We start from the raw sequence: 13170 nt of genomic DNA, 5'->3' as shown, positions 1-13170 counted from the left end.
TACTCCTAAGGTTGAATTTGTCTTCATAAAATATTCCTTGAATAAATTAAAGGATACTGGTAATATAAACTAAATTGACAATTAGGTTGAAGGACACATTTCTAAGATAAATACAATCTGTGAATCTGAATAATATTAGCCTCCCTCCCTTCTTATATAAAGCCAAGATTAGAGAATTGAGATGTTCTGTTTTTCTTGATAAAATAAAAAACTTGAATACTTTTAAAGTTACAATAAATTGATATTGTTCCTAGCCTTGCATCTACTGTTGGCCTTCATCCTAGCAATCCTTTTATGTAGGTAATGAGCCTAGAAACATTTTAGAGTAACTTCACCATGTTTTAAGGGAACACAGAAATACCACCGATGAATGGGCATGGACTTGTGACCAGGAAACCTGGCACTGATAAATAGTTTATAGTACTTTAGTGTAGGCAATGGTAGAACTTCAAACACAATTTTAAAGTTTTCCATTCGATTGGTCACTACAATAAAAACGGGGTGCTGTGCAAAAGCACACGTGTACTGATGTTTCTGTTGGCACGTAATGAGACACCATGAAGCTGCTGGAAACAGGGAAATACAGAAATAGCGTGAATAAGACACTGCCTGTACTGTCTCCATTGTCCAAATGTCAACCAGCTCTCTGGAACCCTAGGGGTGGTAATAACTATGGAAGCAGTTCCTACCAGGTTTTTCCTTAAAGGAGATTCTTGAACACTGCTGGGTTCTGACTCTAGCCCATATGGGCTTGGAAAAGTCAGAGAAAATGTTGGCTGCACTTTTTCAGGCCTATTTGCATATGTTCTTTAGTATGCAGAATGCCTCTGTATATAATTTAATTGTTGTTGGGGTTGTTTTTTTTTTTGCCTCTATTAATACATATGCAAATGACTCACACTTGCAGCTGTGCTGTATTAATCATATGTGTGCTTCTGTCTGTCTGCCCTGCAGGCTCAGGGTCGAAGGGAGAGGAAGAGGGAATTCATTCTTTTAACCTGCAAGAAAACTCACTCATGCAGACAGAAGTCCGACAGCAAACAACACACCAGGGCTGCGACTGAAATGAAGAGCAGTTGATCATTTTTCACCCCGTATGGAAATGACTGTGACCTAAAAGTTAAACTGAACAGTAGAGTGTCTAGATAGGTAAAGATGAATCCTGTACAAGGATTCATCCTTGTAAGTAATTCCTTCAATCAGAAGGTAAAAAGTCTCACATCTAGACCTCTCCATATGGTTATGTCTTCCTTATTGATTTTCTGGGGATCCCTCTTGGTCAGACACATAAAGCCATGCTCAGTCACTTACAGTGTTCTGGGAAATGTGAAGCATTTATCTGTGTCCTGTCATAATTATTGACCTCCTTCAGAGACTGGCAGGAGGGTGATAAAAGGGTGAACTTCATTTTTTCATCCATATCTACCTTGAGATTATTCTCCATCGGATAGAAACTGAAGCCATTTCCACTATGACTTCCATGTATCTTTGTTATCTAGGAAAAATGACTGATTTTGGTTGATATTTTGTATGATGTATTCTCTACCGTGAATATGTCACCTATCATTTTCTCTGTCCCAGAGAATTCATGTTACTAACGTTACTGGCTGCTGGAGCTGCAGCCCCATGTGATTTCACATATGACAATCTGTAATTGTGAGTCTTTATTCCAAAAACATGATTATGCCTTTAAAAGATAATCCTAATAAAATCAGTAAAAGGTGAATTAACTCAATAAAAATTCTTGAATGAATGCTACTTGCTTATTTGAGTAAAATATGACCATACAAGAAGAATTTCCATCTTTTTTCCCTTTGCTTATCACTATTAATCAGTGGTTGGAGTCGACATTTTTGGCTTCCTATAGGTAGAACAGGTGGCAACCATCTTTTGGCCAACACAAATACAGTATTTATAAAGTGAGAAATAAGTGGATAAATATTTCCCTCTAATTTCCAATCTTAGAAGCCTGGTTAAAAAAAATAGAAATAGTATATACTACAGTCCAACTCTTACTATTAAAAATTTCACGATACCCATTAAGTAAAATGCAAATTAATGACAATGAATGTGAGAAATAAATGTTAGATGGACTGTTGCCATCATTTGGCTTCATTAATTAGAAATAGATGATTTGCTTAGCTGATTTTATCTAGTCACAAATGTCCAAAAGATTCAAAGTGTGAGTTATTTTGCTTAAATAATTATACTTACTTCTTAATATTAAAATGAAGCTAGATTCATTTTCTATATAAGCTCCTCTCCCTCCTTTAAAAAGAGACAATATCAGGAGAACAAATACTGAAAGGGTTGTTGGCTCTTGGAAGAAAAAAAAAAAAAAAGTTTGAAGAGGATGGGAAAGAAAGAGAGGAAGGGGGAGGAAAAAGAGAAGGGAGCAAACTCAGTAAATGAGACTGCTAATTGGCTAGTTACTATTTTGATAATACATCCCTCCATTATTAAGAAATAATTTCCTTTAACATTATATGGGCAAGGTGAGTCACACTGAGTCAAAAGAACCTCCAGCAGTTCATATTATGTATGTCTGTCCATATGTTAACAAACAACATAGGAATAAATTATGCTGAAATGTTTGAACTTTCTTTTGCAAATTACAACTATATATAAACTGTAGTAAATACTAAAACATTCTTTATGCAGCAACCCATGGTTATAAGCAGATAAAAGGAGGAAGGAAGAGGATAAGCTACAGATTTCCCACATACTAAGAATCTTCTAATTGGGGTTGAAACAATATAATGTTCCCTAGCCTTTAAATTAATTTCATGTACTCCAGAAATTAATCATACACTGCTTTGTTGCTTTATTAAAATGATTATGACCATTAGCTCATGATAGTTTCTTCATTTTACAAATATGTAATGAGAACCAGCTACTTGCTAGGCATTCTCCTCAGCACGTGAGATACATTATTGAACAATAACAACAAAATGATAGTCCCTGGTCTGATGGAGCTTAGAGACTATTTGAAACAGGCAGACAATAAATAGAAACACATTATGTACATTATATAGTATGTTTGAAGGTGACTAGTGCTATAGAAAAAAAAAGCAGAGTTAGGGAAGCAGGAAGTATGGTATCTCTGGGAGGGTTATTTTATGATTTCAAGGGCTTAGTCAGAGTGAACCTCAGAGAGATGACTTTAGAGCAAACTCTTGAATGATGTAAGAGAATTAGACACAAGTAATTAATTAATTCTTCCGGGCAGGGAGAAGAGCCTTTCAGGTAGAGGGACAGGTAATGCAAAACTCTAAGGTGGGAACATGTGTTGGCAAGTCAGGGGACAGCAAAGAGTTGAGTGTCATTGGAGCACACTGAACAAGGCAGTGCGGAGCAGAACTATTATAAACATATTTTTTAAACACTGTAGTGCCAAACACGGTACTAGGCATGTAGTGCTTTCATAAAGATGAAAATTAATTTATATAGGAAATTAATCATTTAATATTCAGCTTAATTCCAATGTTATAAAGAAGAATAGCTACTTAAACGAAAATAGATACATAATTTATTTTAAGTGTAACATTAAGATTCATTTAATAGATATTTATTGCATCCATTAAATATATGAAGCACTTGGTTAAGTGCAAATGACCACTGAGTCACTAACTTCATAGATTTTGCCATCTGGTAGAAACCAGGGAGTAGGATTTAAAACATACTCCACAAGTGCTATGAGAGGGGAATAGAGTGTGTTCTTGGAATGCATATGAGCTATGTTAATCCAAACTTGGGGACAATGAAGACTTCCCTGAAAAAGTCAGGTTTTCACTTGCAACCTCAAGGGGTAAGCAGGAGTTGGCTTGGTAAAAATGATGGGTAATAGGGTTCCTGAAAGAGAAAATACCACAGCTAAAGACTCAGAGGGGAGAGCGAATTTGAAAACACTGAGGTGTAATTTAAGGTACTCGTGTAGAGGAAGGACATGATCAGATTTTCTAAAATTCCAAGGATCATTCTGACAAACATAAGAGTACATTGAAGGGGCAAGAGAAAGCCATTCAGGGGTTACTGGCATAAATTATGCAAGTAATGAGGGTGGTCTGACCCACAGAGTGACAGTAAATATGGAAAGAAATGGACAGGTTTTTTTTTTTTTTTTTTTTTTTTGGATGGATTCCTGATGTAGGTGGAATGAATGGATAATGAATGAATATATAGAGAGGAAGAAGAGAAGCTAAAGACAACGCTCATATTTTCTAGGGTTGAGCAATAGATGGAATAGATCCATTTGCTAAAACCAGAGAAGGGGCAGATCTTGGGCAAGGAAGAGAATTGGTGAGGGCCATTGTGTAGTTGGTTTATTGTGTCTGTTAACACCTCTGTGTCCTGGTGGCAGTCAACAGATAGTTGGCTCTGAGGATCTGAAGCTCAAGAATGACTTGGAAGCTCAGGAAAAAGTTCAGAGGAGACAGGGACATACTTTGTTATAAAGGAAATAAATAAAATGGTGCCTGGCACAACATGGTTATTTGTATGCTTTATATATACAATCCGGATTAAGCCATTCTCCTTTGTCCTCTACCAAAAATAAAAAATAAATATTTGATAATGCTTAGACTATTTTAACTGCTCCAAAAAGTTTACAGTAAGGTACCTTTTGAAATGTGAGGTATTTTTTATTACATGGTAAGTATTTCATTATTTTATCTGGGAACATGAACTGAAAATTAAGTAATAGTGGTTTCATTTAAAACGTCATTTTGTTTGCCTTTTAAAACAACTGTACTCCTCATTATTCTTTCTTTATAAAGGCCCTGGTTATTGGTTTCATTTAACATAACATTATTCATGTGTGAACAATTACATACAAAAGATTACTTCAAAAGAAAACACAATAGTAGGTAAACAAAGTCAACCATGAGTAGAAATAGATTAATAGTGTCCCATTTTAGATCTAGATGTTCAAAAAGAGAAGCTTGAATTAACATATGTCTGTGTAAAGAGATAGGAAATAGAAAATGCAGAGTTTAAAATAGCTAGCTGTCATGAATCCTACAACTTCCTTCAGTGTGGCAGTGCACACAGAGATCTTAGTAATGCCAATTAATCAGCATTAGTGTTAGAATTTTATTAGCAGGTTACTGAGTCAGCAAATGTCCTAAGGAGGGCAATGTCTCCAAAGTTTAAAATAAAACCTCCTACTCTTAGAAAAGTAAGTATAATTGATTTAAAATCATGGATTTTGGACTCTATGACTCAGTTTTCTTTGTCAAGTGGAGTTAATAATACACAACACAAACTGTTATAATAAGAATTGAATGAGATACTCTTTGCATAAAAACTTTACCAGAGATCCTAGCAAAAGAACCTAGGACTAAATCTCAGAAACTGACAGAGAAACTTAGTAACTGAAAGGGACTCAAAAGTGATGAAGTCCACTCCAGGCATTATTAAGGGATGGAAGATGAAGATTTATCAGTATGATTAAAAGCAGAGTTTGGAGAAAACTGAAACTGGCCCAAACATTAGACTCCACTAAGATGAAACCTCAGAAATAGGTTCGCAACGTTGGGGTGACTCTTGGGTAAGAGTTAAAAAAAGACCTCCGACCGCACGTTGTAGTTGGTTTTTCTTTGACCCTTCTGGGAAGGTCTGGGGAGAAGAAAAGATTTTGGATGCTATTTCATTGCAAGAAGAGGGAGAGTATTACAGGTATCCTTTGGAGCTCTGGGGGAAGCTCAAGTTGGGATCAGGGATCTGAGACTATAGTGCTAGGAACATGAGTAGAAGAGTAGGTTGGTGTAGGCACCCTAGCCGAGGTGAGAGTAAATCCACTTCAGAGAAAAGCCAGATCCTCTGCCAGGACATGCGTTTGGAATATGTATTTAAATTTGAATACTATTTTTTAATCATGAGCAAAAAGTGTGTGTGTGTGCATTATGTGTATGTGTTTTAATAGCAGCTAATGGTTTACTGTGAGAGAGTTTTAAGATTATTAATTTTCTGGTGGTATCACAGTGTTGATTTACTGAGATCCTCACTAAAACTCATATATTTTAATGGGTATGATGCCACTTACAGAAAAAGGTCTTTATCCCACTTATAAAAGAAATTATAGTTGAGGCAAAAGCAAATATGTTTGGCATCTTTTTTTCTGATAAACTTTTTTTTTTATCTTTAAATTTTAAGGGACTCTGATGTCATATGATAAGGGCAGAAATAAAACGTAATTTGGGTCAAATACTCCAGTGCCATCTTCATAGGAAAAGAAGTTCGGAATGCTGCCTAACAAAGTTACTTTCTACTAGAATCCTACAACGAAACCTAGGGGATACCTCCAACTGGCCCTTGCTCCCTCTCACTAATCCAGTGGTGAAAGGAAATGAGAACGTCCAGTTTGTTTTGAAAACTGACAGCCTAGATCTCTAAAACTCTTATTTTTCTACATTCAGATTCTATTGCTGGATATTCTCCCTTCTTCCTTTAATTTCACTACTCTTTTAAGTTTTACCTAGTACAACCACTTCTCTGTACTATAGTTATTTCCGAGATTTCAAATGATAACAAATGTTGTTACTTTTATTGTCCCCATGGTTCCAACACTTCCCGAGGTTATTTCCAGCTCAAAGAAATAGACACTCACACTGTAGCTTTTTGGAGAAAAGGCAGAATAGGAATGACTGTTATTAACCTCTGGAGAACACAGTATGCCTCAGCTCCTCCTGTGTTCCTCCTGTGAGACTCAACTGTGAAACTCGCCAGGTCTTCTGACAATTCTCTGGGCCAACCAGATGTATCTGTCTCTTGATGCTCCAATTTAAACTATATTGTCCTTATACACTGAGGTTATCTATCCTGACAAGGCACTTTCATGAACACACCTTAATTTTATTAAGCACAAATGCTTTATCCTTGGCTTTACCAGCATACTGTGTCTTTCAGGAAAAGGAAAATACAAAACTTCTCACAAGGGGAGATTAATCCTACTATTAGATGATCTGTTATTCCCCTTATTTGTGTAACTATGAAGTCCACAACCACAGAAACTAGGGAAGTAGGATGCTGATTCAAAGATCTAAATAGTTGGACTTCCCATGTGGCTCACAACATTACTCCAGGTTGCTTCTACAGTGGCTGTGGCTTAACCTCTGGCTCAGGAACTTCAAAAAAATTTAAAAAAGATCTAAATAGTTACTGAAAGATATCTTTAACTTTATCAATATTCTTTCCACCTCCAGAGACAAAATTTCTACAATCACTGGGACATCTGGTAAAGTTATCACTGACATTCACGGATACATGGGAATATGTCTTCTGTGGGGCTAAACAAGGTCTTAATTAGGATGTCTTACAAAGTTGTGCTTATTTAGGCACCTGCTTATTTGGTCTACTTATCCCTGCTTATCCAACTGAGCTGGCATTAGCAAGAGAACGAAGAGATCTGCAGAGTGCTTCAAAAATACAGGGTGCATCTTGAACAATTTTAAACGTAATTTTTGTTAAGCTCTCTTGCTCCATGAGTATCTGAATATCTTTTGGAGATTTTTGTTCTTTTTTTCTTGATGAGGACCATTCTGTGATGAAATTATGGCATGGAGCAATCAAAGCAACACTACAGCTTGTTTTGTTAAATCATACCAGGCGATAAAAAAATTCCAATACACTATCTTTAGTTCAGAAAACAGGGCTAAAAATTAACAGAAGCCCCCAAAAGAATCAACTTTGGTTGAGAATAGGTACACATAAATTCAAAAAACAAAAAAGCGAAAGACAAATATCACTAGCCAGTTTTATTTTGCTTTAACACGATAATGGCTGTTTTCGATATTTACTTAACCTTTGTCTCTTGTGTATTGTTTCCTGACTTACCTGCAGTTGGAGTGGGCCTAAGCCTGGTGTTGCTGCGGCAGCAGCTGCCATGGTAGTTGGGATCAGCTGAACAGGGTAAGGGTCACCTACGTAAGAGAATAATAGAGGCGTCAGTACCTTTTATCTACTCTCCACCTGCAAATTAAACTCATGCATTCACTCTTTCCAAAAGCCTTCTTTTGTGTGCCTTGCTGAGGCCTAATGAAAAGCTCTATTGTGCAGCTTTTTACTAACACTCTTTTCACAATTCTGGCTGAGAGAGGAATGTGAATAAAAGGCACAAGCAATTAAGGCGGAAACCTCATCCTTTTTTCATGATGTATTTAGGAAAATGGGAGGAAAAAGCAGGCATTGATCAGAGGGCTGCACTCCATAACACACATACACGCACACACACACACACACACACACACCTGATAATCTTCATATTAGCACACCACCTCCTCCACAAATTTAAAATGTTATTAGTTTATTATATCCATTTTGACAAACTAAATTCTCAAGATTTCAGCCAAGTAGCTTATCTTTTGACTGCTGTGTTATTGCCTTGATTCAAGTGATCTCTTAAATAATGTCTTATGGACAAATTCATCATAAAGAAAACACTTAATGCATTTTCACAGTAATATTAAATATTGATATCTTTATTATTCCAGGAACGGGTGTTTATAAAAATATAAAGAAATCAGAAAATAGATGGTTTTTCCCCAAGGGAGTTCTGTTTGTGAGAATATCTAAAAAATAAAATTTTACTAATTCAAAATTAAAGTTTTAATACTTATGATCTATAAAGTTAGAGACATAAGCACAAAATATATACATATATACAAATAGAGAAGATTATGATGTATGTTTTTGAGGCAAGTAAAGAATTTTTTCCACTTAGTAGGGGTGCAACAGACTTTCTGCAGAGCCTAGTGATATGCTAATACATTATTAGTACATTACTAGTCATTTGAAATCTAACCATAGCAAATAATGGAACGTAATAACTAAAGGAACATTTTCTAATATATAAAGCACTTTTAGAACTCTAATTTGTAAAAACTTGTTGACTGTCAAGTGTGTGGAAAATATAACTGAAAATAAGTCAGTGAATCTACTAATTCAAAAATATTTCTCAAGGACCTGCTATATAGTAAGCACTGCAACTGTCAACGAGAACTAGATCTTTAAAAGAATTCCGTTGTCCAGAGGAGTTTTTCATGGGAATTTAATGAAGCTTAAGCTTTGGGATTTTGGGAAGAGTCTTAAGCAGTATTTTCACAGGTCATATAATTTTTAGCCACGCCTGTGGCTCACGGAAGTTCCTGGGCCAGAGATCGAATCCATGCCACGGCAGCAACCCAGGCTGCTGCAGTGACAATGCCAAATCCTTCACCAGCTTCAAAACACCTGAAAATACTTCTGCTAATCTGACTTTATAGCTTACTGGGAGAAAAAGGCAAAGATAATTCAATGACTAGTGTAAAATACAGTGACTGTTAACATAGGGAAGGATACAATGCTATGGACTACACTGTGGGTGCCCCAAACCTAGTCTAAAACGTCAAGGAGAGCCTCTAGGATGAGTTATGTTTAAGGTGAAACTTAAAGTGAAAGCTAGGAGTTCCTGTCATGGCGCTGCAGAAACGAATCCGACTAGGAACCATGACGTTTTGGGTTTGATCCCTGGCCTTGCTCAGTGGGGTAAGGATCTGGCGTTGCTGTGAGCTGTGGTGTAGGTCGCAGACGCGGCTCGGATCTGGCATTGCTGTGGCTCTGGTGTAGGCCAGCAGCAACAGCTCCGATTTGACCCCTAGCCTGGGAACCCCCATATGCCACGGGTGCAGCCCTAAAAAGGCTAAATAAATAAATAAATAAAGTGAAAGCTAGCCAGGAAAAGAAAGGAAGGAAGAGTGTTCCAGGAAGGCAAACAATTTTCATTAGGACTGAATGTTACATCATAGCTCAGGCCCTGTACTGTTCAGTTATAGACTGCAAGTAGGAAAGAGAAATAAATGGAGCTGGAGAGGGAATCAGGGGCTAGATGATGCATGGCTTTATAAACAATATAAAGAATCTAAATTTGACCTGACAGAATGAAGGAGACAAACCATGGGCCATGGAAAAGAGATGGGTTGAGTAAAACCACTTGGTCTAGAGGTTGGAAGTTGTAATCCATAGTAAAAAGATATAGAATTCGGTATAATACATAAATGACAGTCCAGATTCAGGTGGTGATGTTGGAATGAAGGATGAGGAGAATGTTGGAATGAAGGATGAGGAGAAAGTCAAGTGATATTTAAAGGGCAAAACTGACAAGACTAATGATTGTTTACATATGAGTGTTAGAGAAGACTCAAGGATGACTCCCAGGTTTTTTCACTGGAGTAGCTGATTGAAGAGTGGAATTATTTGTTGAATTTACAAATATGGATGAGAAGCAAGATCGCCAGGTTGGGCCTAGTCGGGGTGGAGGTGGGGTGAAGGGGAAGGAATAAAGGGTTCTGTTTTGGACAGATTAAATTTGAAATTATTATCAGTATCCAAGTAGAGGTGTTCATTGAGGCACCTAGGTAAACATGTTAGGATTTTAGGGGAGAAATCCACAGAGGAGACATAAATTTGAGAGTGGCCGAGATAGATCTGGAATTTAAGCTAAAAGCTTTTATTGAGACTGTTTAGGCTGTTTGAGATAAAAAAGAGGTCCACAGGTTTACAGGATACACTAACATTTATAGTTAGGGAGATAGGTAGCTAGTGGGAAAATTGAGCAGAAATGTGAATTTAGTATTCTATAAGCCAGGTAGAGAAAGATTCTCAGAAGGAAAGAAAAGTTTTGTTTTTTTTTTTTTTTTTCAAATGCTGGATTTAGTGATGCAGAAGTTACTGGTCACTTCGACAAGGGCCATTTCAGTAGAGTGGGGGGTGATAAAACCTAATTGGAGTGAATGTGGTCAATATGGAATGATGGAAAGACTCACAGACTTTGAAAACAAATTTAAGATTATCAAAGGGGACAGGTGGGGGGGCTGGTAGTGGGAAGGACTGGAGGTTTGGAATTGGCCTGTGTACACTGCGGTATATGCAATGACTAGCCAACGGGTACCTGCCAGACAGCACAGAGAACTCTACCCAATATCCTGTGATCATCTATACGGGAAAAGAATCAGAAAAGGAAGGGATGTATGTACATGTATAACTGAATCACTTTGCTGCATAGCAGAAAATATCATAACTTTGTAAATCAACTCTACTTCAATAAAACTTTACAAAATGAAAAATAAAAGGGAAAGGAATTGGAGGCAGTAAGAATAGAATTTTGCTTTTCAAAGTTCTCAGGAGCAGCACTGGCATCACCTGGAGATTTGTCAGACATGCAGAATTTCAGACTCCACACGAAATCTAACATGGCAGGAGGTTCTAAGGTGGAACCCCAACGACTCTCACTTCCTGGGATTTAGAGCCTTGTGCAATTCCCTCCCCTTGTGGACTGGATCTAGTAACTGCCTTCTAATGAACAGAATAAGGCAAAAGTGATGTGATACCACTTTTGAGACTTGGTTACAAAAAGATTCTGGCTCTGTCTTGCTTGCCCCCCAACCCCTTCCCCAGCAAGCAGCTATGTTGTGAGCTGCCCTATGGAGAGACTCACGTTGCAAAGGACTGATGTCTTTGGGCCAACTGCAAGCAAGGGCAGGAGGCCTGCCAACAACCAAAGGGGGGAGCTTGGAAGCGATTCCTTCCCAAGTCAAGCCTAGAGATGACTACGGTCCAGGCCAACACCTTGACTGCAGGGATGTGAAAAATTCTGAGCCTGAGCATGGCTCTGTCCAAATAAATGTTTGTTATTTTAAGCCACTAAGCTTCAGGATAATTTGTCAAGCAGCAAGCATATACCATCTGAATTAGAATTTAAATTTTAACAAGATTCCCTGATTATTTGCATGCATTTGAGAGGTGCTGAAACAGATAATTTCAGTGAGGTGTTTTTCAGAATCTATTAGAGGATGTGTGATAAAGAAAACTTTAGTATACACTTATAAAAATTATAGGATGCTTATATGCTAATGAGAAAGATCTAGTAAATAGGAAAAAAACTGGTGATACAGGAGAGGGGACAATTGATGTTGCCTCACAAAGCTTTACTTATCATGAGGAATTTTTAATATTTAATTCAAAAAACACCATATCTACTTCTTTTTTTTTTTTTGTCCTTTGGGGGCCGAACCTGCGGCATATGGAAGTTCCTGGGCTAGGGGTCGAATAGAAGCTGCAACTGCTGGCCTACACCACAGCCACAGCAACTCTAGATCCGAAGAGCATCTGCGATCTACACCACAGCTCATGGCAATGCTGAATCCTTTAACCCACTGAGCGAGGCCAGGGGTCAAACCTGCATCCTCATGGATACTAGCCAGGTTTGTTACCACTGATCTACAAAGGGAACTCCTATACTTAATTTTGTAAAGGGAAGTTTAGGTGTTTAAAAGCTGAATTTGTATTTATACAAACTAGCTGAAGTAGTGAATATTACAGTATGACTATTAGACTTGACAATTTAAATGCTTAAGATTATATAATTCATTTATATTCCTTACTTAATGGATCTAATGTTAAAATTAGAAGTTTAGAGGCTGTGGTGCTCTTCACAGTGATAATTCATTTTATATAATTTACTTTTCCTGTTGAAAATCAATTAATAAACCCTTAAATCATCTACCATGTGACTGGAACTCCAGTGGGTGCTATGGGAGACAAATACAAAAAACAAAACAAAACAACAACAAAAAAAAAACTCCACAAAACTTGGTCCCTATTTACCAGGTATCTATCTTTTCTAATTAAAGAACTTATTTAAGTAGTATTGACCATCAGTGAATACTCTAGAAGTTAAGGAAGAATGAATTCCAGGCTTCAATATTTGAAGAATAAGAGCGAAAATAAGAGTGAGCTTGGCCTTGGAAATTTGCATGTGTGTGTTTGGGGGGGGAATGTTTTAGGGAGGGTGAAATGCATCATAGATGAGTGAGATATGTTGAAGGAATGCAGAGAAAACTGGTTTAACTCATCGGTGATAGAAGAAAGTAAAGGGAATTCAGACTTGAGGAGGATGTTTAGATACAAAAAGTGATGGATATGAAAGGAAATTTTAAAAAGCTTAATTAAAGGAGTTCCTGTTGTGGCTCAGTGGTTAGTGAACCCAAGTAATATCCATGAGGATGTGGGTTCCACCCCTGGCCTTACTTAGTGGATTAAGGATCTGGCGTTGCTGTGGCTGTGGCATAGGCTAGTAGCTGCAGCTCCAATTCGACCCCTAGCCTGGGAACCTCCATATGCCATGGGTGCAGCCAA

The 13170-nt window shown here is 37.4% G+C and overlaps 1 protein-coding gene across 26 annotated transcripts in view; it reads right to left on the bottom strand.

The window, feature by feature from the left end:
- The window catches only part of SOX5 (SRY-box transcription factor 5), a 527302-nt gene that overhangs the window by 103744 nt on the left and 410388 nt on the right, over positions 1 to 13170 (bottom strand). For all 26 annotated transcript variants that reach the window (XM_084956582.1, XM_084956577.1, XM_021092957.2 and 23 more), the window contains one exon: positions 7834 to 7919. In XM_084956582.1, coding sequence (XP_084812708.1) covers positions 7834 to 7919 — 86 coding nt within the window. The remainder of the gene's footprint in view (positions 1 to 7833; positions 7920 to 13170) is intronic.

Source organism: Sus scrofa, chromosome 5, assembly GCF_054392235.1.
Source record: "Sus scrofa isolate SSC_HxYL_T2T_F1_AM1 chromosome 5, Sscrofa_HxYL_maternal_Yorkshire_Landrace_v2.0, whole genome shotgun sequence".
In the NCBI taxonomy this organism is placed as follows: Eukaryota; Metazoa; Chordata; class Mammalia; order Artiodactyla; family Suidae; genus Sus; species Sus scrofa.
Note: the sequence above shows the minus strand (reverse complement) of the source record. Positions and strands in the feature narration are given on the sequence as shown.